This window comes from Branchiostoma belcheri, unplaced genomic scaffold, assembly GCF_001625305.1.
Source record: "Branchiostoma belcheri isolate BF01 breed outbred unplaced genomic scaffold, Haploidv18h27 scaffold125, whole genome shotgun sequence".
NCBI classification, from domain to species: domain Eukaryota; kingdom Metazoa; phylum Chordata; class Leptocardii; order Amphioxiformes; family Branchiostomatidae; genus Branchiostoma; species Branchiostoma belcheri.
Genome location: NW_017802658.1, coordinates 512466 through 534866, shown reverse-complemented (window position 1 = coordinate 534866; position 22401 = coordinate 512466). Strand labels below are relative to the sequence as shown.

General features: G+C 37.7%; 1 protein-coding gene across 1 annotated transcript in view; it reads right to left on the bottom strand.

The window, feature by feature from the left end:
- Positions 1-22401, bottom strand: part of LOC109463367 (protein-methionine sulfoxide oxidase MICAL3-like) — a 64862-nt gene that overhangs the window by 33134 nt on the left and 9327 nt on the right. Inside the window, exons 2-15 of the mRNA XM_019760141.1 lie at positions 11362-11707; positions 10694-10901; positions 10015-10131; positions 8717-8818; positions 7834-7989; positions 7350-7450; positions 6589-6846; positions 5844-6031; positions 4991-5142; positions 4274-4421; positions 3588-3784; positions 2878-3020; positions 2382-2474; positions 1830-2012 (exon numbers count right to left, since the gene is read on the bottom strand). Of these exons, the coding sequence (XP_019615700.1) occupies positions 1830-2012; positions 2382-2474; positions 2878-3020; positions 3588-3784; positions 4274-4421; positions 4991-5142; positions 5844-6031; positions 6589-6846; positions 7350-7450; positions 7834-7989; positions 8717-8818; positions 10015-10131; positions 10694-10901; positions 11362-11631 (2316 nt within the window). The 5' untranslated portion in view covers positions 11632-11707. The remainder of the gene's footprint in view (positions 1-1829; positions 2013-2381; positions 2475-2877; positions 3021-3587; positions 3785-4273; positions 4422-4990; positions 5143-5843; positions 6032-6588; positions 6847-7349; positions 7451-7833; positions 7990-8716; positions 8819-10014; positions 10132-10693; positions 10902-11361; positions 11708-22401) is intronic.

Below are 22401 nucleotides of genomic sequence, written 5' to 3'. Positions count from 1 at the left end.
ACGGTACGTACGTACGTAACGTTAACCGGACCATTTTGCACCAGCCCTCCCCCCCCGGTAAATATCGTACAGTCCTAGAGCTGTGTACCGGTACCCAGTACCGATACTGTACCGGAAAAATTGATTAGGTACAGGTCCAAAATACCTAATCCCTCAGTACCGGTACTGTACCTAAACAATTTCACACCAATTTTATGCCTATTTGTGACCTCAAATGTTTAAATAGCTGGTTAACAATGGGTGCCTGTGTAAGGACAGTGTGTTCATGAAAACAAAAACATCTTAGTTTTGCCTACATTTTATCTGAGCATTCGCCATAAACAAAGAATAAACCTTAACTATCAAGTTTATTTATGTTTTTTTGTTATTGAAGGAGTTCAGAAGAGCATATAAATTGGTCGAATTGTTCAGGTACAGGTTCAGGTCCGGACCTGTACCTAAACCTGTGTACCTGTACCTGTACCTGTACCTAAAATTTGTTTAGGTACACAGCTCTATACAGTCCCTTATAGAGTTAGAAGTGGGCTAGAATGACGTTTACATATACTATATCAAACTTTATGGTAAATTCTCTAAGCTTGCACTGCCAGGGTATCCAGAACCGTAAAATTAAGTTTCACAGATATCAAACTCTGGGTAAATTCTGCAAGCTTGTAGCAGTCCCAGGGTAGCCAAAACCATGCCTTTCTAGTTCTATGACTGAATGGGCCAGAGATTGGATCAGGCACAGTTCTGGATAGTCTCTGCACATCCAAGAACTAGATTTGCCCCAGGCATGGTTCTGGATAGTTTACACATATCGTGCCTGAGCAAGGATAAAGCATGGTTCTGGATACTACAGAGCATCAAGGCTATGGACCTTTCAAATTCCCAAGATATATGTACATAAGTCTCATATCTTGGCCACAAGACTTGACTATTATACCAACCATTTCCAAACTTCTACATGTACGAAGCATACACAATGGAAAAGATTTTTTAAGACACCTGTGACCTTAGTTCACCTGCAACGAATCCACCTGTGCGGCAGGGTATTATGGGTTATAAGCATTGTTCAATAATACTAACACATGCTATGGGGGAGGGGGGTGCAGTGTTTGTCATTTTATTAATCATCTGCCGATTAAAACAATGTGACGTTGCTTTTCCAAGCACCCTCTGTGCTCTGTTTAATACAATAAGCATTATCTAAAAGCATGACATGCATGAGCACACCCGATTTTCAGACAGAATACAAACATTGTCCTCGTCAAAGGGAAAAAATGGAGAGTCCAACCCAGGAATCATGGGAGATGTAGGGGTGACCTAGAACAAAGGAGCATGTAAACAACTCTAAACAAAAAACAGCATGTAAACATAAACTAATAGACAACATTGGAAAGGTTGTCTAGAAACTTTTGAAAAACTAAGCTATGCTTATAAAATGTGCCACCTAAAAAAACGTCACTGATACAAAATGAAATCTTTTTCAACAAAACTACATAATGCAAACAACCTAATAGAACTTTCAAAGACAAACAAGGACAGCAAAAGTTTAGCGCATCAAATTTTCAACTGTCCTACTATCTCTAGTTTTCCTCAGAATTAATGTGACCAAGGATACATGAAGTCAGTAATTTGTTAGGAAGTTTATATCAGCCACCTTCTCTGTTAAGTGATGGCTTCACAAATTCCTCTTATTCTATTCAGTGTTACTTATTATTATTAATAAACTTTGTCCATTGAAAACTTGATACACTGCCAGTAACACTTTGTGTTTGAACATTAGGTATTAACTCCATACAATGTTAACTATTAACACAGATAAACTTCCATGCTAAGTGACATACCGGCCTGAGCAAGGGAGAACTGTTAGGCACTTGTCGCGGGTCCTTCCCTTCAAACTTGGCCATGAGTTGTTCAGCCATAGAGCTGATGCGGTCCGTGGCGTGTGCTGAGATGTTATAACTGCTGGGGACATCACCGTTAGCCTTCAGGACCTCCGGTTCTTCTTCCATTGGTGGGACGGAGTCCTGAAGAAAGGAATAAACATATACTTTGTCCCGGTGTTTTTTTAATTGGAGCAAACGTAATCAATTATATCAGTTGCTTACAGCATGGATCAGAAAATGCTGTTTCCAATCCTGGTGTAAGTTGAAAAGTATTATATAGACAGCAGTGTTTTTGTGACTCAGACATGCTTCTTGTGTATGAAATATGTATATTATACAGTAGTTAAAATGAAAACTATTGCTCTGACAAGATTTCACTAAAGCAATGGCCAAAATTTCAGCTTGTATCCTAACACTTTGTGTAGTTTGATAATGTTTTCAGACATTATTTCTAGATACAAGTGTGGTTTTGTCTAACCAAGTCTGTCAGGTATGTGAATAAATACTTACAGTCATATCCTTGTCCTTATGTCTCTTGGACAGTCCAAACAGACCACCACCTTTTCTTCTCTTGGCAGAGCTTTCCTTCTCTTCTGCTTTCTCCTGTAAGATGCATATTATAAAGAAACATGCAGACTTTTTCTATAAAAGAACATGTGAGGAAGCTGGAATTGGGTGCATAGAGACAGTGATGTCAAGTGCAATATGGTAAGGATGTGTTCAATCCCAACAAATTTTTCATCATGACATTCAGCAAAGATCTGAAATAGATGATCATGACCTTCCTAAAGTTCTGTATAATATCATGTACGTTGATGATGGTTGATTATATACAGAAGCAACTGTAGACATTTCAAGTACGTGTAGCATCCACTAGAAATCCACTAGAAACTGATGAAAATTAGGAACATCTGAGTTTTCTGAGCTACTTGGAACATCTGAGTTTTTTTTAAATCTATCCAGTTGCTTGAGTAACAATTTCCTTGTTTTTCTGTATTTTAAGTACCTTGGGAGTTCTCTTCCTGCTGAGACTCTGTCCCAGTTTACTGAGGAGAGACATTCTCTGGACCGGGGAGCGGACGGTGGGAGGGGGGACATTCTCTGTGTCAGGCAGCTCCAGGGTGTCAGGCTTGGTAGACTTGGTCGCCACTACATCACACAAGGAAAAATAAGACAAAAATTAAAGATAGTTTTTACCTATAGTAAATAGTAATTTCTTTGTATTAGCGTGAACTTATCAGAGTAGGAAATGGATGGATGGATGGATTGGTGGATGGATAGTAATTTCATTGAGTCAATCAGTTTTTACATAGAATATGTTCTTGACATCATTTCTTTAGTTAATCATTTTGAAAAAGGGTTCCAAGATTGACAATTTCTCTTTGTTAAACTACAAGCTGCTTTTTATAAAATTCTGACAGATGTAGATAGTGTGGAATGCCAGTAACTTACAGTCTCGCACTGATTGGCATATTCTAAAATAACCCCAAGAAAAATCCACCTTTTTTCTCATGATTTCTTGGAACAATGAAGAAAAGTCTGGATACAATTAAGCTAAATAACATATCAACATTAAATTTTAGACTAAGTACTAAAAGTCAAATTGCTAGCATTGCTGACATTAAAACTAATACTAACAGTGCCCTTTTGACTTTGATCAATCAACATTAACAAAATTTTATTTGAGGACCATTGAGTAAAAAAACAACAACTTACAATCTGGGGGAATGGTGTCCTTAAACATCTCATAAAACTGAGACAGGTAGGAGACCATGCGGAGTTTGTCTGGCACCTCCTTGATGGCCATCTCCACTCCAGTCAACTCCGGTGGGATACCCAGCTCCTTCTCCGCTAGGTCAAAGGCAAGCTGGTTGTTTTTGGCAACGTCTTCTGGATTGAGTGAGTCGTAGTCACTGGAAAAAGCAAAATAAACCATATAATTCAGTTGTGTACGATTATTGAGATGATTGTATCATGCTGATGCTATACATTTAGGAAACAAGATCATAATCGTTATGCCATTCTGGAGAATCTAGGGCATCTTGCTTAATATATGGGTCATATACTAGTATGGGCAGTTGCACTAACTAAGTTGTAACTGGAAATCGAAATAGATTATAATCATCGAACAAGATGACTCTTTACAGTGGTAGAAATACTTTTTTCAGTGTTCTGCAATATTGCAGAATGTAAATATTTTGTTGTGCAATTCGTACATACTTTCTGCAAATACACAGCAAAGAAGCAGTTAATTTCACCCAAAGAAACTGCGCTATCTGGGTTTCGAAGCAAGATTATGTCGTTTGCATAGCAAATCTGGGTAAAACTATGGACATATCTACAAAAAAACAAGAAAAGAAGCAAACATATTTTAACTAAAATTGTGAAAAATTGAGACTCACATAAGCTCAGGTTTGTATCTGTGGATGATGGCACACAGGGCCATACCACTTCTCCAGGAGGTGGTGAGATTTTCTACCCTGACATGCTTGTACCCCTCCGTCTGCCGTTTGGACCAGTCCAACAGCTTGTTGGGTCTCACCACAGATGCTGAAAAAACAAGAACATTTGTAACCTTCTTGATATGCAACATTTTCAATATTTTTCATTTATCTAAAAGAATATCATTGACAATTTAGAGGCAAATCATGAATTTTCATGAATTCTTTAATGAAGGTATCAGAGTCGGACTTGACGCAGGAAACTGAAAACAATAAAATACATTTTACTTGATCAATTAGAAGATGTTCATTCTCATTCAACACAATACAAAAATATTGTAGTGATTTTGTCTCATAGTGGGACAAAAAAGGAAATATCACGTTGAGTGCCAAATGCAACAATCCTACATGGCTGTTTGGAGGGGCAAACTCCCCAGGAAATTGTGAAATCGTAACCATCTGAAAAATATTTCTGTATTTGGAGGGGCAAATTTTGCTGGTAGACTAAGCTTAGTTGCATTACATCTCTTTACATTCCGGTTTTTGTCTGTCAAAAATGATGGAATGGGAAAAATTTTTGTACATCATGAGCAGCAAAATTCCTTCAAAGGACAGAATGACGGATGCTGGCTAGAACACTGGTGTATCTTGTCAATGATATTCAAGTTGCTGACTGACCACTTCTCTGCAGACTTGGTGCAGCAATCCTGGGCTTGTCGATGATGTAAGGCTCGTCCTTGACGGGTTTGTCTGTCGTGTACAGGTGGCGTATAATGTGCTTCGGCAGCCAGGTGAAGTTCAGGTTAGGGTACCTGGTGTTGGGGTCAATACTGTAGGAATACAAACAAAACTTAGTAATTGTGTGCTCTTGAATAAAGAGACACTTTTTACACAACCAAGTGTTTTATTCAGCCGACATTTTGGTCACCTTCCTCAGGGCAATTTTGACTGGTTCACATTGCACAGTAGCACAGGTGTCGATGCTATTGCATAGCACACATGTTGCTACTTACAGATGCATTCCCAAAACTTCCAAACATTGGCTGAATAAAACATGATGGTCCAAAAAATACTATTTGAAAGTTTGTGATTCACTACAGACTCCAGGAAGAATAGTGTGGAATTTATACTAAATAGAGATCTTAAGCAAACAAACAAACAATATTTCTATCATGAAAGTTCATCTGTGTTGGTAGTTACAGATTTCCAACACATCTACATCAGTGTCACCTGGGCATTATGTTTCACTGGACACTGTAAGAATATTGGACACCGAACAAGACTATTTCCTGAGAGGGGTGAAAGAGGCTATTTACATCAGGGCCCATCACCTTTCACTCAACCGACATCGACAGATACCTTTGACCCAGTGTTGATGTCACACTTCAAAGAAGCCACGTGACAAGCTTCACTGGGTCAGTCTACTGAGGAAGACCAGAGTGACTGGTCGAAAGCTCTAGGTGAGAGATTGAACTTCTTTGTTTTGGATCTAAAGTTTTAACTTCAAACAAACAATCCTTCTGTATCTCACCTGTACAGAGTGACGTTCTTGTGCAGGTTTGCAGGTGTGGTCTGTGCCAGGAGTTTGTAGATGCTCTCCCTCTCAGCCAGGACCTCCAGCGGAGACAGCTGGCCCGAGGCGAGCTGTTTCGTCATCCACGCCGAGTCAAATGCACCCAGGAACCCGCGGGCACAGCCCGTACCCATGGGCCAGAAAGGCTGGAACACAGGACAGGGGTTATATAGAGCTTTCATGTTACCATAATTTGAAATATTAAGGATCTGGCTGCCTGGAAAGCTCTAGTTTTGGGGAGGAAAAAAAGAAAAAGGCTAGCACTTGGCCTGAGTACATGGAAGGGCAAACAGGAAACATACAACATATGCTTCAAGCAAACAACAGTACACCTATATCATATTATATGTCTTGGTTGAAAAATTGGGGATTGTCTATGTTTGAAATACTGAGAAGTGTATCAGGTTTTAACTGTCACTCTGCTGATGCTGTCTTTTTGACATCAGATTTGACAGAGAGAAGGTTAATTTGTAACTCAACATAGAGCTTTCAATTCATGTTTTAGGGCATATTTTACATAGACATTCAATGACATTTCACAAGATTTTTATTAGTATTAAAAAACTATAAATTTCACATGCAGACAATGTACATCATACATGTAAATTACATATTTGACATACACTGTCATCAAATGCAACACTAATAATAACATTTAAGAATCTTTGTACTGTATCTTAATGCTTAGAGTTCAGACACTTACCTCCAGCAGACTGTCTCCCACCAAACACTGTAAGAGTCTGTGTCCATTCTTCTCCACTATCCTGCTGGCATTTTCTGCTGCGTACATAGACGTGAAATCAAACATGGCCACGTCGGGCTGCCCGTAGTGGTTGAACGCGTAGTCCAGCCGTGGGAGCTGCTGATTGGTGGAAAAGTCGGCGGCTTCTCGAGCGTACGCCATCAGGGCTTCCTGGTTCACGTTCTCACGGGACAGAAGCATTTCCGTTTCATCATAGTCCTGGAAGGCGAGAACCACTTTGTAAGATTTATCTGGTTTTGGTCAACAAAATGATGTCAGACTTCTGGGGAATATATTGGGTTTTTGTGACCTTCGAGTTCACCCCATTTCCTGTGTCTGACCTTTTGACCTCCTGCTATTCTGGCTGCCAGCCTCCCCCCACCCAAGTGCTGTCAAGCTGCTCCCAAGACAGCCCTATTTCCTGTGCCTGACTTTTTGTCCTCCTGTCATTCTGCGTGTCAATCCTCCCTCTTGGCCTCTGTACTGTCAACCTACTCTGTCTGGACAGACACACAAACCTACAGTTCAGCCACCCAAAACAATACTTCCATACACAGATTCTGAAGTAACTACTTAGTCTACTAGATCTTGGCACAAATCAGAATTTTTTTTCCTTTAGTATGCAAACAGAATATTCGATGCCTTCATTCATCTAGCTGGAATAATTTTAATGGCTTTAGTTTAAAATACATGGGTTCTTGTAGTCAAGTATTGTTTCTTACACATAAGATGACGCCCTTCTTCAGAAGACTTTGTTTCTTTGCTGTCATGACAAAGTAGTGGGTGTCGTCCTTGTAGTACACAATGTTCTCCAGGTCAATTCCTGTAACATATTACAAGTGAGCAGTTAGCACAAAGTACTACTACATTAATGTTAGCCCATACAATTCATCCTTTTGCAGTTACATATTAATTTCCTTAAACTTTAAACAAAAAGGTAGGCAGGTAATGAATTTACAGTCCAACTTGCATTAAGCACTTGTTACTATTACTGATTCTTACATCTAAACCATCACTCATTCATTGGTAGATAGTTTCAAACATTCTTGATGCTTGCCTTGATCATACTTGAAAATTACCTCTTTTCTGTGGCCCTTACACAACAAAATTCTTTGTGTCCCTTAACGTATCTATCTTGTAACTGTTAAACTATAATGAAAACATTGAATGCTACACTGTTTGACTCAAAGTTCACTGACTACATACCTGTACTTTCTTTCAGATCTTGGAAGAACTTCTGGTTGAAGATGAAGGCTACTCCGCTGATCTCCTCCACTCGTGCCTCCTGCCGCGTGTGGCGGTTGATGAAGTTTGCGGTGATGGCGATGGCAAGTTTCCCGCGAAACTCTTTCCTCGGAAATCCTGCGAGGAAGGTGACAGAATATTTAATCTGTGGCAAGTTTATGCTTTTTAGAACTGTTAATCAATACTCTAGCAGCGTCCCTTGATGCTCAATTTTGTTTAATGTACCGGTAACTGTATTATTTTGAGTGCCAAAGGCACATGCTTCCCTAGGAAAATGTTGAAATCTTGACCTTCTGAAATACCATTTCCTGCATTTTTAGGGGCAAATTTTGCTGGTAGACTAAGCTTAGGCCTAGGACAAAAAAAATGTTGTGTTTCCCTGTTTTCCAACCGACCCTAGACTTTTTTTTCTGGGATGGACCCCTGCAAGAGACATAAATAACTGATTAACCTTTTCTAGCTCCATGATCTGACACCCGAGTGATAAAACGATGTACGATGTTGGTTTTCCAACATTAACATTGAAAATAAAAGTGTCGTCATGCAAGTTTTACTTTGTTAAACTGTATTGTATACGTTGGACCCCTATATAGATATCACTGAAGTCTAAAAAAAAAAGAAAAAAAAATGATACTGACCCTAATTTTTTCAGGACTGAAACAGGAAAAACAACAATTTTTCTCCTAGGCCTTAGTTAATGACATCTTTACACACTCATTTTTGTCTATCAAAGATTAGGGAAATTTTTGTCCGTCATGAGCAGTAAAACTCTGTCCAATAACAGAAAGATGGACACTGGCTAGAACACTGGTTGCTACAGCTGAATAGAAAGGAAAGTACTGACCTTCAAGTGTGTTCCTTTTCCCATCTGCTGCAAACAGCACATCAAACTCATACTCAGACACAGGATGGGCCTTGGGAGTGAACTTTGCCGTCCAGCCGATCGCTAGAAAAGGAAGAACACAAGTAGATCAACAAAGTTTGAAGTTATTTCACTATACCGTTAACAGACTGTTATGATATTTTGTTTTAAACTTGCAATTCTTGCAAGACATACATGTACTGTATATTGTGTGTGTCCTGCTTCAAATCCACAAGTCAGCAAAAGTATTGAACATCAAAATGTTAGTATATATAAGTCTGGTTTGGACAGTACTTTTGTACCAAACTACCAATTCTTATCATTATTACACAAGTGAAGGTTAGGAACTTGTAATGGTTAGTGTGAATAAAAAAGCATACACAGGGCTCCCTACACTGCATATTTTCTAATTATTTATCAAAACAGTTTTATGACTTCTATTTCCCTTTTCCAACATTGCCAAAAAAAACAGGAGATCTTTCAAAAAGCTCCAAGTAACATGTACATGTCTTTATAAGGAAAATAAAACGTACAAAATGCAAAATTCAACGTCATTTCAGTTATAGATAATTTGACCTAATGCAGTTCAGAAGCAGCATGAGCCCTGTAATTAGTAGTAGATGAAGTCTATGCTGTAACAGTTATGTCAGGAGGTGCAGGTTTCAGGTGCTCACACCTAGCACACAGGTAAGTACCTGGCAGGCACTTGTACAGTACAGCCTGTTTCTTCTCCCAGAACAAAGAAAAAAGGGACAGAAAACACACAGAAAGCAAAAGAGAAAAGGGTCAATACCATTAAAAGAAAGGACATCTAAAGCAAAATTATTCAAAATCTATTTGATAGTGAAGTTTTAAAAGACAAAGCAAGAATCAAAGAATAAGAGATTGCAAAATTTGTCAAATAAAGATTAGACTATGTACGACATAGATAATATTTGTGTTACAGGTAATATTGAAGATACTCAAAAGACCTAATAGATTTGTTGCATAGTTTAAAACAGGAGTTCTACAAGTAGAATTGTTTGCATGGTATTTGGGGTGGAACACAACCTATGCTTCTGGTCAATGGCTTGTGAATTGCTTTGTTTTCTGCCAAAATAACTGACTTTGAGTTTGACAGTGCATTATCATTAGAGTATACATGTATATAACTTATTTGGATATTAACAGGTACCACTATTTATTGCATGGAGGGAATTCAAACTGGCTACGAGACAAAGATACAGAACATCTACATTGTATGAATGAGAGAGATTCTGTAAACTGGGCCATTATCTTACCCTCAGGCTCCTGTTCAGCGGGAGGGGGGATGATACTCTCAAAGCCGACATTCTCGTGCAGTTCCACTCCTAACAGCAAGGCTACCTTCAGCAGGATACACTGCAGCTGTCTTATACCTGTGCAGAAAAAAAATTGTTTAGTAAAAATTTTATTGATACTCAAAACATTTTTGAAAATCCTGTATATAAATATAACATTGTTTGATTACTTCCTGGTACAGAAGTTCTGTTTTGCGTGGCTGCTTGTCCAAACAGAGTACAAAAGTCATGTAGGTTGATAGCACATGGGTAGGAGAAAGATTGACAGGCAGAATGAAAGGTCAAAAGGTCAGACACTGGAAATGGCTCTGGTCGGAAGCCAGCAGAAATTCATCCTTTCATACTTCACAGAGGTTTGAAATTTTTGATTTCTTATTTTGAAAAGCAGGCAGTTACAACTGTAGACCAATCACGTGGCTTTTTGAAAACATACAAAGTATACTCTTTGGCCTTACCCGCTTTCCAATAGTTGTTTTTCTTAAAACATAGAGGGAAATATTTTGAGGGATCACATGGCTTTTTTTTCCAACCTTCATTTAACCTTGAAAATGTGCTGCAAAGTACACTCTTTGGCCTTTGCTGGTTTTCAAGACTTTCTTTACTTTCAACATAAAGGAAAAGACGCAACATTATGACTTACTTATGTGGTCGAGTTGGCCAGCACAGAATTTTCCGTAGAACTTCTTGGCTCCTAGTTGTTTGAGGTCGTGGATAGTGAAGGGCCAGAGATGCAGAACATTGTTACGAGAGAACCGGTCTCTCTTCTCTACCACCACCACCTTACAGCCCAGCAGGGCTACCTCGATAGCCGACCTGAGACCACATGGACCTGCTCCTATAATCAACACCTGAACAGGACAAACAAGAAAACAAGAAAACATTAAAAACTTCAGCAATCTATGCATTTTCTTTAATGATAAAAATGTAAAATATGTTTGCATTAGGGAACACATCTATTGCAGCAACAACTGTGCTGTACAATGTGAACCTGTCAGAATTCGAAACTTTGGCTGTTGGTTTTGTAACCTCTTGATTCTCTTCTTTGTTTTCTCAAACCCTGGTCCTATACTTCGCAATACACCTATGTTTTTTTTTTCACAAGTTTTCTGCAAGGTCTGAGAATAGTTTCATTATCAAACTATTTGTCCCATTTCTTCTTGAATCTATGGCACATTCATCACAGAAAACCTTCCACTATTGGTACATCACACGATGTCCAGGGTTCTAGGTTGGAAACTCAGAACCCAGCAAGACAAAACATGTAATTATATACATTGATGTAGTACAGCCCTATTCACGAATACTCACCCTTGTATTGGGACAGGCGTTCCCTCGTTGATAGTCCTTGTGAGCTGCCCTCTTGTCTATTTTGGACCACAGTGCCTGTGCCTTCCATGACTGGAGTTTGGCCTTCAGTCTGTTGTAAAAGTTGCGGTAGTCGGAGTTCTTCAGGCCCAGATGGTCGCACAGCTCTCGGAAAGTTCTCAAGATCTGCTGGAAGGTCGATGCCTGGACGAACTGGTCGTACAGCCCGTCCGCGACCGGGTCGTTCTCCGCCTTCTCCCCGTTCCCGTTCATCGCGGTCACGGTCTTCTCACCTTGTCGTTGCTATAGGAACGTCCATCTCACGCCGCTTGTAGCTTTACTTCGATTTCTGAGAGGGCACAAAAAATTGATGTTTTAGTTTTTTTTTAAATATCTTAATATTTATCAAACATAAAAAAGACTTAGATTATGAATTCTACCTTGAACCAAATTTTTGCATAAATCTTAATTATTACCTCATTGATTACAGATAACTTTCTATAAACTACTAGTAGTTTACTGTGTTTACATAATATCAACTACTGTAAAGACCAACTTGTTTTGAATCAACATGTTTCGTATTAAGAGTAAAGGGGGAATTGTTTTCTTGTACAAACTGACATGTTCTAAGTATACCTACAAAAATGAATGAAAGCAAGTTTCCTAATATACAGTAGACATAGTCTATAATGGCACATATACATTTACTTGGGAAAGGAAACTGAATGTGGGAGTTCCAAATGTCAGAAGGACTTCGGAAATAGTCCTTAGCCTACTCACTTCCAAGCCTACGCACACAAAACAGACACCCTCATAAGGTCACATCTAATCTGTTAGGAACATAAAAAAACCCTGCCCAACTCTGCGACCAATCAACACTCTATAAAACCTTCTAAAAGCTTTCCAGGACTGAAAACTCCCTCTGGCCATGGTGCCATCTGTTTCCCATTTGTGTTAGAGTCAACTTAGAGATGGGTCATAAAATGTGGCCATGTTTGGATAACAGTGATCAGAGTTGATGTCATATTATTACCTGTCAGATTCAATTTAACTGATTTGCTAATACAGAATGATGTACATTTGACTTACCAACAATTCTCACAAAATTTTAGAAGATAGTACAAAAATAAGAATTAGAACCATTTGATTCGTAGTATCTTCAGAATCTAGTTTTGTGTCAAAAGGAATATATAATCTTAAGATTCAAGTTCACAGTGGAAAAACAAGAAACTCAGAATATTTAACCTTCTTTCTGCTGTCTGGCATGATAAGCCAAACAAATGTGCAGGAAGAAGAGATAGAGAAGAGGTTAAGAGATGATACTACAATGTAAATATGAGAATAACAATAAAGTCAAAAGTCAAACAAAAGTCAAACCTAGGTATTATCTTACTATGAAGACTACTTGAGATCAAGCATCAAACATTTTTGAAAGAACAAAAAAAGAAAAAAACTTCCTCACAGAGCACTTTTTCTTAGACTTTGTTCCTCAGAAAAAGGCAGGAAGTTGATATCTGAATCCACAGAGTTTGAGAAGGCTTGTGCACAGAGTACTTATAATCCACCTGTAAGCTGTCTCTGTGCTGAAGGACAGGTCTCACATGGAAGTTCTCATCTAATAGGAAGTTGAAAAAAAGAGACTTACACTCAATGTGGGAGGGGGGTGGATGTCTTTTCTTTCTGAATTTTTAAAAGGTGAAACAACATAATACGTGTATGTTACAATTATCTACCAATGTCACCTTTTCTTCAAAACAATAAGAATTGAAAACTTAAATTTTTTTTTCTTTATCACATTCACAGAAATGAAGTCTTCTTGTCTTGGAAGGTTAAGACTTATGTTGAAAAGGTATCAAGGTATCAAGGAGATGTCTAGTGTTTTTCCTTGTCTACTTCTTCATGACTCACAAACATGACTTACACAATCACAAGAATGACTCACTCCTTGAGTAGTACAGCTACTACTACAGGTATATATAACTGTGAGTTTGTAAGAGAAGGAACCCATTGCGGAAGTCTCCATTGAAGTGGCTCAAACTTTTCTGTAGGAACAAAAGCCGTCCCCCTCCACATGTAACCTTAGCCAGTAACATTACCCTAATGGGGGCTGAAGGTGGTGTTTACTCCATACTAAGAACAATTGACTTCAGACATGTTCAAACTGTTGGGGAGTCAACATACACCAACTGGCCTTGGGGAGCCAGACAGATTTTATACATCTATTTGTGTTCAAATCACAATTTACCAGAACTAGAAATTTTGAAGGTCAAGAAATGGGCTTATGAAGAAATCCCTTGTTAAAAAGTGGGGTTTAATTTTGAACTATGCTGGCCAAAACAAAAATGGCTACCTAAATGTAGGATCAAGTATAACAACTGATGCTTTAATTCTCATTTTCCAAAAAGATTTCTATTCTAAGTCTGTTTATTTATCATGACACCATAACAGTGGATCCTTGATGTTCTTTGAAAAATAATATTTTCTTGTTAAAAAAACTTCTAGTATTCCTTATCGCAACACTTCTAAACTGAACATCAGTGTAACAGTTATATATTATCATGATCCCAATGTTGTTACATGGTCCAGCATCTACAACTTTGTCAACAATGTTACTGAGTTGATTTATTATTTGTTTCCAAAGTCTGTTTACTTTGTTCAGCTGCCAGGAGTAACTGTCCTGACCACTTCCAGCAAACTTTGGAGAAAACAAAGGCTAGAATACAACTGAAAGCGTCCAGGTGGCAATGTTTACTTTAATTTTTTGCTACAAGTTTGCATCCTGAGTGCAGAATCAATACATTAACTGACAGTGGAAAATAAGGGCTCCATCAAGGCCGAACGTAGCAGATAATTTGATTACGTAACGGCCATATTGGATCAGGCTGTGACTTGCGACCTTGTACCTTTCTCAAGGTCGAGTTGAGGACCAGATAGAACCAGACATGGCACTGGTAGCCAAGAAGATTTAAAGATTGGGAACTGGATAAGAAGGCATTAAAAAGACATCAAAACAGATGTTTAACACTTTGTTTTCTTGTTCCATGTCGTGACTGACAAAATAGAGGTACATGTACAAGAAAAAAATATAACAATAGAAACAATTAGTACATTGTTAGCTATCCTTGATGTTCATGTACATTTATGACGGTCTTGGAGAAAAAAATCATCGCAAAATTAATTTGATGACAATCAGCAAACATTGACAATTCATGCATTTTATCACTTTTTTACCTTCATGTTTTCAGTGTACACTTTCTATCATAGCTTTCATATTGAGTCAATAATTTGTAAATTCAATATTTGGAATATTCAAAATTACTTCTATCAACTCAATGTAGTCTAGCAAAGTAGGCATGAAAATTGATTTCCACTTTAAATTGCTTGGTATCCAGATTTCTGAAGAACGTAAAGTACATTATGAAGAAGAATGTGGAAGAGTTGATAAAATCTATACTCATATGCTTAGGGCCCAAACAGATCATTGTCTGACCTTTTGACCTCCTGTTGTTTTTTGCCTGTCAATCTTCCACCCACGCAATGTCAACCTACTCTGTCTGGACAAACAAATAGACAAATTCACAATCCCACTTAAATTTAAAATAATTCATACTCACCCCTCCACTTTTCCCCCTATTTCATCATATAATATCATACATCTTTCTTTTCTGTGTCCCATGATATTATACAATACTAGTAAAAACTAAAAAAATCACAATTTTACAACATAGGAAATGACTGTCAAAATTCCAACCAAGCAATCTGAAAATTAGCTGGTAAAAGGTGGAGAAAAAGCATGCCCCCCCCCCAACACAGGAGGGAATTTTCTCACCCGTGTTGTTTACATATCTGTGCTCTATAACACCTACTGACAATTTGTTTGTTTTCCTCCAAGAATAGGTACACCTAAATACATATGCATGGTGAAGTCATGTTCTATATTTAGTAACAGTTGTCAGACAATCAATGGTTAGATATGATTGTTTTCATAGCAGGTGAAAATGTGTTGTCCATATATGTTCACACATATTTTGCCGGTTTTCCAGTCTTTCAATAATTATAGTTCTGGAGATAACATTGCATTTTTGCTGTGTGAAGGCAATGTCAAATATTATATTTTATAACTCTAGGCTTTGGATATACAGTTAATATATCATTTAAACGTCTACTACTACCAACAAAGAAAAATATATGTTACTTTATATGTTATTTACAAATATATTATATAATATAGCAAGGAGGTTGATTTTTCACCTCATTGGTTATAGGAATTTTGCTAGTTTGAACACACAAAACCGAAGTCGTGCAACTTTCTAAGTTTCACAGTTAAGCTGGTGGAAAATCCTACATACAAGCCAAATATTTACCCAGTAAGGAATGCTGGTACAGGTTTGTCAATTAGTACGGAACGTGGGGCCGGGTTCAGTCACGGAATATGACATCAGAGCCCAGGAATCCACATACCTACACATGTGTAATTATTTCTGAGCATGAAGACAATTTAGTGAGGCTAAAACATAAAAAATTTGATATGTAATAGTTTCTTATTTTGTAATTAGGGGTGGGTACCTGTTCGGCTCTTTCAGGTCCAGGTCCAGGTCCAGGTCCAGAGGATCAGGTCCAGGTCCGGACCTGTACCTGTACCTGATTCTGGACACCGGAGTATCAGTACCAAATAATTTTTGCTAAATGATCATTGCTAAATGCTTAATGTATAAGTAACCATTACAATTTTTTTTTATTTTTATTTTTTATTTTTTAAATTTATCTTTTTTTAATTTATTTTTTATTTTATTTTATCCTATTTTAATTTTATTCTATCCTATTTTATCCGTTCTATACATTATCAAGCTTCTCCTCTTGTCCTATGGCTACCAGAACCGAATATATTAATACATTAAACTTCCCAACCAATCACATCGCAGGATTTTGTGCACTCGCCCCCTCTAGCGGTTTGGGCCAAATTGCAGGTCCAAATTTGGGAATCCAAGATGGCCGCCGCTCGGCACAGTTCAGAGCCGATTCCCGAACTTTCCTTGTATTTTCCTTGGTATTTTACGCGATTCAAGCAAAGAAAACAAGTTGACCACAAGAACAAAAGAGTAATACAGCCTTGGGAACCAAATGGTCCGTTTTGTTGGGTACTAATTTCTCATTTCGAGTGAAAAATGTGCGGCACAGTGTGACCATGTGCCAGTGATTTTCGGCTTGATCGATCCGAAGCAAACGCAACCTGTAAAGTTCTCTTTTATGATTTCTAGATGACTATTGGTAATGAAAATATGGAGAATATTGTTGCAGAATGAGAGATACGGAAACTAAGGTAAATTTCTTTTATTTTGAGGCTGGATGTTCGTTTTCCTGGCAGGATTCTTGTATCTAGTGATCATCAGTAACTACAAGTTTAAATTTTTGTTCCGGTCCAAAAAACCGGTCCACTGACGTTTCGGTTTTTCGGACCGGACCGATAAAATTTTTGCGGTCCGAACCGGTCCACCTGGACCGGTACCCACCCCTATTTGTAATACAGTATGTATGTAAACTAAAATAAATTATGGAAGCCACAGACAGTACAATTGCAAAACATTTTCAATGGCAAGCAATTGTAAATATAAGTTTAAAGCTATAGTGTGCTCTACCAAACTTTTAACTTTATCATCATTATAGTTTTGTTAAAAACAAGTGGACTAGAACATTTTTTTATTCTCCAATAATTTCCATAATTTATGATGACAACCCTGCACAAAGCAACAGTCACTTTAACTGGAACAAACTTCATTATGTCAGAATTTGAGCCCCCATGGTGCTGACACTGTCATCATTTCTACTTGACCTTGAGTGACCTTACCATTTGTTCTGTCATGGGTGACTGCCTACAGACACATAATAACCTTGATAATGAGGTTTGCTGTATAATGTATTCCTCTGGGAACACATTTAGCATATCATTATTAGGGTCAAGTACAATGATTTTCTTTCAAACTTTTTGGCAAATTTCACGTGATAGTATTGTGCTTTTTTTTGCTGGTGTGTTGAGGTGTTTCTACCAGCTGGCATTACCTCATCCACTCGGCACCTTATATGTAAACACTGTGCAGGGCCTCTGGGCTGGGGGCCAGAATGTACATGACATCACCACAGCACGTATACACACTATATACGGTAAATTCATTCAAAGTTTGCAGCATTTAAATTCCGCAAAAGGTGAAAACTCATAGTTCGCTGAGTCCTCAGATTTGCTGTTAAAACAATTATGTAGTAATGCAATGCAAGACAGAGTGCACATTTGCAGTATCATGAAAAAAAAGGAACATAAAATTACCACTACTATTTTATGATCTACAGTAGAGGGGGTCTGCATGCCTTTTTGTATCATATATTACTTATAATTATAAAGAGAGAAATATAACATCCTTGTTTCTACAAAATGTGTTGAGGTAACAAACATTATGTTACAAACATTTCTGAACTTATATGCTACCAGGGCCTGAAAGAGTTTTGCCTAATACGTAAACCATATTTTGAGACGAATACTCCTAATCATTATTACAACTATAAGACTGATTCAAACAATTCCATCAAAAACTTTTGACGGATAAAACTATTTTCAATCAAAAGAGTGACAGATCATTAATTATTTAACAGGGGAAACAAAATGTGATCAAACCCCCCAACAGACCCCAGATTATACATCCCACTAATAGTATAGACTAAGGTTTGGCAAACATACAGTACATACAGGACCAACTGTCTACAACATGAGAGTTGGATCAGTTACAAACTTAATCCAGCTCATAAATTTTGCAGTACTGGAAATGGGCTGTGGGTCTCTGGAGGGCTGGCAGAAAAACTACTGTTCAATCAAAATGTAGCAACTAGGACTACAGTCTGGTAAAAATCATCCAAGAGTAAACAAAGGGAGCATGCAGCAGAATTAAAACAAAACAGTGCAAGAAGGGGGGAGTACTATGTAATTATAAAAGGTAATTAAACCTAAAAGTGCTAAGACTTAGTAAGAGTGACCTTAATAAGAGTATGTTACTTATCAGGATGACATATCATCATACACCACAACAGGAAAATATTGATACATTATAAATGATACATTTTGTATTTGTGAGGCCATGACTTTAAAAATGGTATATACATGTAGATGGCTTTCTCTGCTTACATGTACATGTAACACCCAGCACTTAGGAAAAAGAGAATGGGAGTTGAACACACAACACTACCAGTGGACTAGCCCCTGCTGTAGTACTTACTTGCACAACTGTGTGTCCCAAGAGTTAGCCTAAAAAAACGGACAATGCTCTATATACATGTATACTGAATGATATAGGAAGGTTCTTTACTAATACATGTACCTGTACTTTAAATGTATAGACTAAGAGATTCTGCACTAACAAAATTATAACTGCTGTAATGTCATGACTTCTATGCCAAGTTAGATGACTGTTTTTCTTGTCCACCCATAGCACACACATGTAGATGACAAATTGTGTTGACTGTCTCTGACACTTCCGTGACTACAGGTGTGACTACAGGTGATACTGTATGTCAGAAGTGATCCATGTCCACCTGTGTCAGGGCTATACCATGTTTTCACAACAAACATGCTGACAATGCTGCAACTACAGAACACTCACAGAACGACAGCTCTGCAAAATTGCTACCTACATGTAAGGTACTGTCATCCAGTATTCAAGCATTTTGCCTTACAAACATAAATATCTGGGCAAAGATTCTATTCTATAATTATAAACTCTACCAATCCCTAGGTTACACGATAAAGAAATAAAACAGCAGTTTAGCTATAATGTAAGTAACTTGTAACCTGAAAACTCATAGTCATAATTTTTACGATAATACTAGTTAGATTGCTTTGGGCAATTCCATTAAAACTTTTGAGGGATAGGCATATTTTTGATACCTAATGATAAATGATCATTATCTATTGGACACAAGATTGGAATCAAAATTGTAAGCAAATCTAATATACTTAGTAATAATTTTGTCAGCCATATTCAAAATATTTTAAGACTAAATGAACTGTTCTTATTCCTTATTTATGTACAATGCAGAAAATGTCTTGCCTCCTTGATACACGTGGTAACATATACAGTATTTCCTCTGCACTCAAGAAACCCACTTTGCTCTTTGTGAGTGTAAAGTGTCACCAGACCATAACCGGGTCAAAGGTTAAGCAGAAGTAATCTCTCTCCACATAAACAGCTGAAACATTTGCTGATAAACACATGTGTGGAGTTCCCTTACTTGGGAAGTCCAAGCCTTGGAGCAGAAATTGGATCTCTAACATCCTTATAAACTACCAACTAGCTCATGGTATCAGCATCTAGTATCAGTACTTTTTTAAAGGCCTGATGTTTTGTCTCATTCTATTTTAGAAGGATGTGGCAGAAAAAGTGGTGAAAATATGGGGGGAAAGCTATTGCAACATCTAAATAAAATAATGGTTTGTTGACGACAATCCAGATAGAACTATACTGTAAATCACAATTTTTTCTGGTACTGCAAACTTATCATTACTGTGAACAAATAATTTGCTTTCTTTTTGCTGCACCTGCCGCCAGTGCGAACGTACAGTTCCATGAACATGTTCATTTTTCTCAGACTGTAAACTTTTGCTACTACAAACATTAAGAGTTAGTAGAAATTCTTCAATCAGTGACTGTATTTAAAGGTAAAAACACGTACCTCCAAATTTTCGGTGTCGACAAACATTACGAGATACTAGTACGGTATACAGTAATCCATCATCAGGAAAAAGTTTTTAAAAACATTGGGAAGAGAAAAACACAATTTTTTCCACACTTGCACAATGTACACATTGTAGCATCCAATCGATGAACATCTATCACTACATCTTTTACTGTCTGATTGCTAAATAAGGTTGGATAATAATTTCTGGGAGTTTTCACATTTACACAACAGGTCTATCTCATCTCATTATCCACTCCCAGCTGTCCTGGTCAACTGCCTCCCTAACCCTGACTACACAAGCACCACTTGGGAGAACCACCCCATAGAGACCCTCATTAGACCACATTTAGCAAAGAGACCACTACACCAGGGGAATTCCCACACTTGTACAAATAAACCTAGAATCTCCTGGTCTTCACCCTAAAGTAAAGAGGTTTGTCCCACTTGTGGCTGTATCATGTCATTCTAGCCATAACAGTGGATGTCTCAGTGTACAAGAATCAAATCTTAATTGTTTTGACAGTATTTTAGAGCCTTTCATACTCATAGCTTGAAGCTCCTTGGAAATAATAAATATTTCTTTTTTGTTAAATTTTAGATTAACACTACTAAGCCTGTACATGTGTTCTTTTATTTTTTAGCTTGCCAATTGCAAGTTGTTGATCCTTTTTTCTGAAATGTCAACAAAGTACATCAAGTAGGAAGTTCATGTCTTGATTTTACAATAAAATAAGTTCACAAGACATTAAATACCATCTTGACTTTTGATGATAATCTTCCATGGCAGACACCTTATGATTATAGCCATTGATGTTGTCAGTCCAAGCCTTACCGGATGCCTTTCCTTGTCATCCCAGTCTTAGGGGACCCCAAAGGAAACAGTTCTTTGAAGATTTGTCTAGTCTGTGTCTCAAAAACTCTACCCAGTGTCTGGATAAGGAACCCTAAGATTAGACTGTGGGCCTTAATAGATCACTTTTCCGTTTCTAGCATTGACGTTCAAAGTCTGATTTGCAAATTCTCTAAGAAAATGTTACTGATATGACTTTTCTTTCTTTAGAAAAATATAGCAAAAATAGGAACTACGTAGGTAGGTACGAGTAGGTAGCCCTGTGGACTTCAAAATGACTGTACAATTGTATGTCAAACCTGATCTATTCAAGCAGATGTTCGAAAGGAAAATTGTAACATAGTACAGTATTTCAAATCTTAGATTTCCAAGAAAGGAAAAGTATAACATACTACAATATTTCAAATCTAAGAAAGAAAAATTGCAACATAATAATATTTTGTAGTATTTCAAATCAAATTCTAAATCTCCAAGCAAGTTTTGTGTGTCACTAAGAAAAACATGGTAGTCAGAAAAGTTTAGTGTTCTCTTCCAATATTTACCAAAAATTTATGCATAAATCTGCATAATTACTGACCTACATTTCAGTACAGTCTTGAGCTGAGGAAATTCCCCAGACAAGCACATTTTCAGCATGAGGGTATAACAAGCCACCTGTGTTTTGGTTAACCACACAGAAGCCATTATTAGACAGTGATCTGGACACTATGGGCATTGGGATAACAAGCCTGGAAAAACACAACAGGATGGACAGAGAGGAAACAGATGGCAGTTGGATGGGCTTGTGTCTTCTCACAAGCCATGAGTAGAGCTGTGTACCTAAACCCACATTTAGGTTCGGGTCCGGATTCAAGTCCAGAGGTTTAGGTTCAGTTCCGGACTTGTAAGTCATAAACCCATGGCATATACAAATTGCATGTTGCCAATCTTGCAATGTTGTTTAGGCAAAACTTTGGCCACAAAACATGGAGGCCGGTACTTGACGATGCCTGAATGCAATGTTTTCTCCATTTTGCAGCAGAGATTTTGCAATCTATGGAAGATATTAGATGGTTTGGAAAGAAAAGGGGTATGTGATGTGTTTTATTTTTTTTGTGATCAAATGATTTTTAATTTAGTCTGGAATCGGTTCTTTAATTTTTACCTTTTTGGTTTTTTTTTACTTGAACCTAAACATTTTTACAAGTCCGGAACCCGTCCGGTGAACCGGTACACAGCACTACCCATGAGAGTATGCGAGACATTTGACTATTCCGTCAGGAACATCTATAGGCAAAATTTTGACTGACCCTCACCCCCTAACTTTGAAATGGGGCAGCCCTCATCGAAATACAGAGCAGCAGCAGTAAGAAAATAAGTTTCGAAACTGTCAATAGTTTCTAACAAAATATAGTTTACATTTATGTAAGATATAAAACTCAAAGTAGATAGACAGGCTAGTCTTCTGTACTTCAGAATAAATGTCATTATAGAAA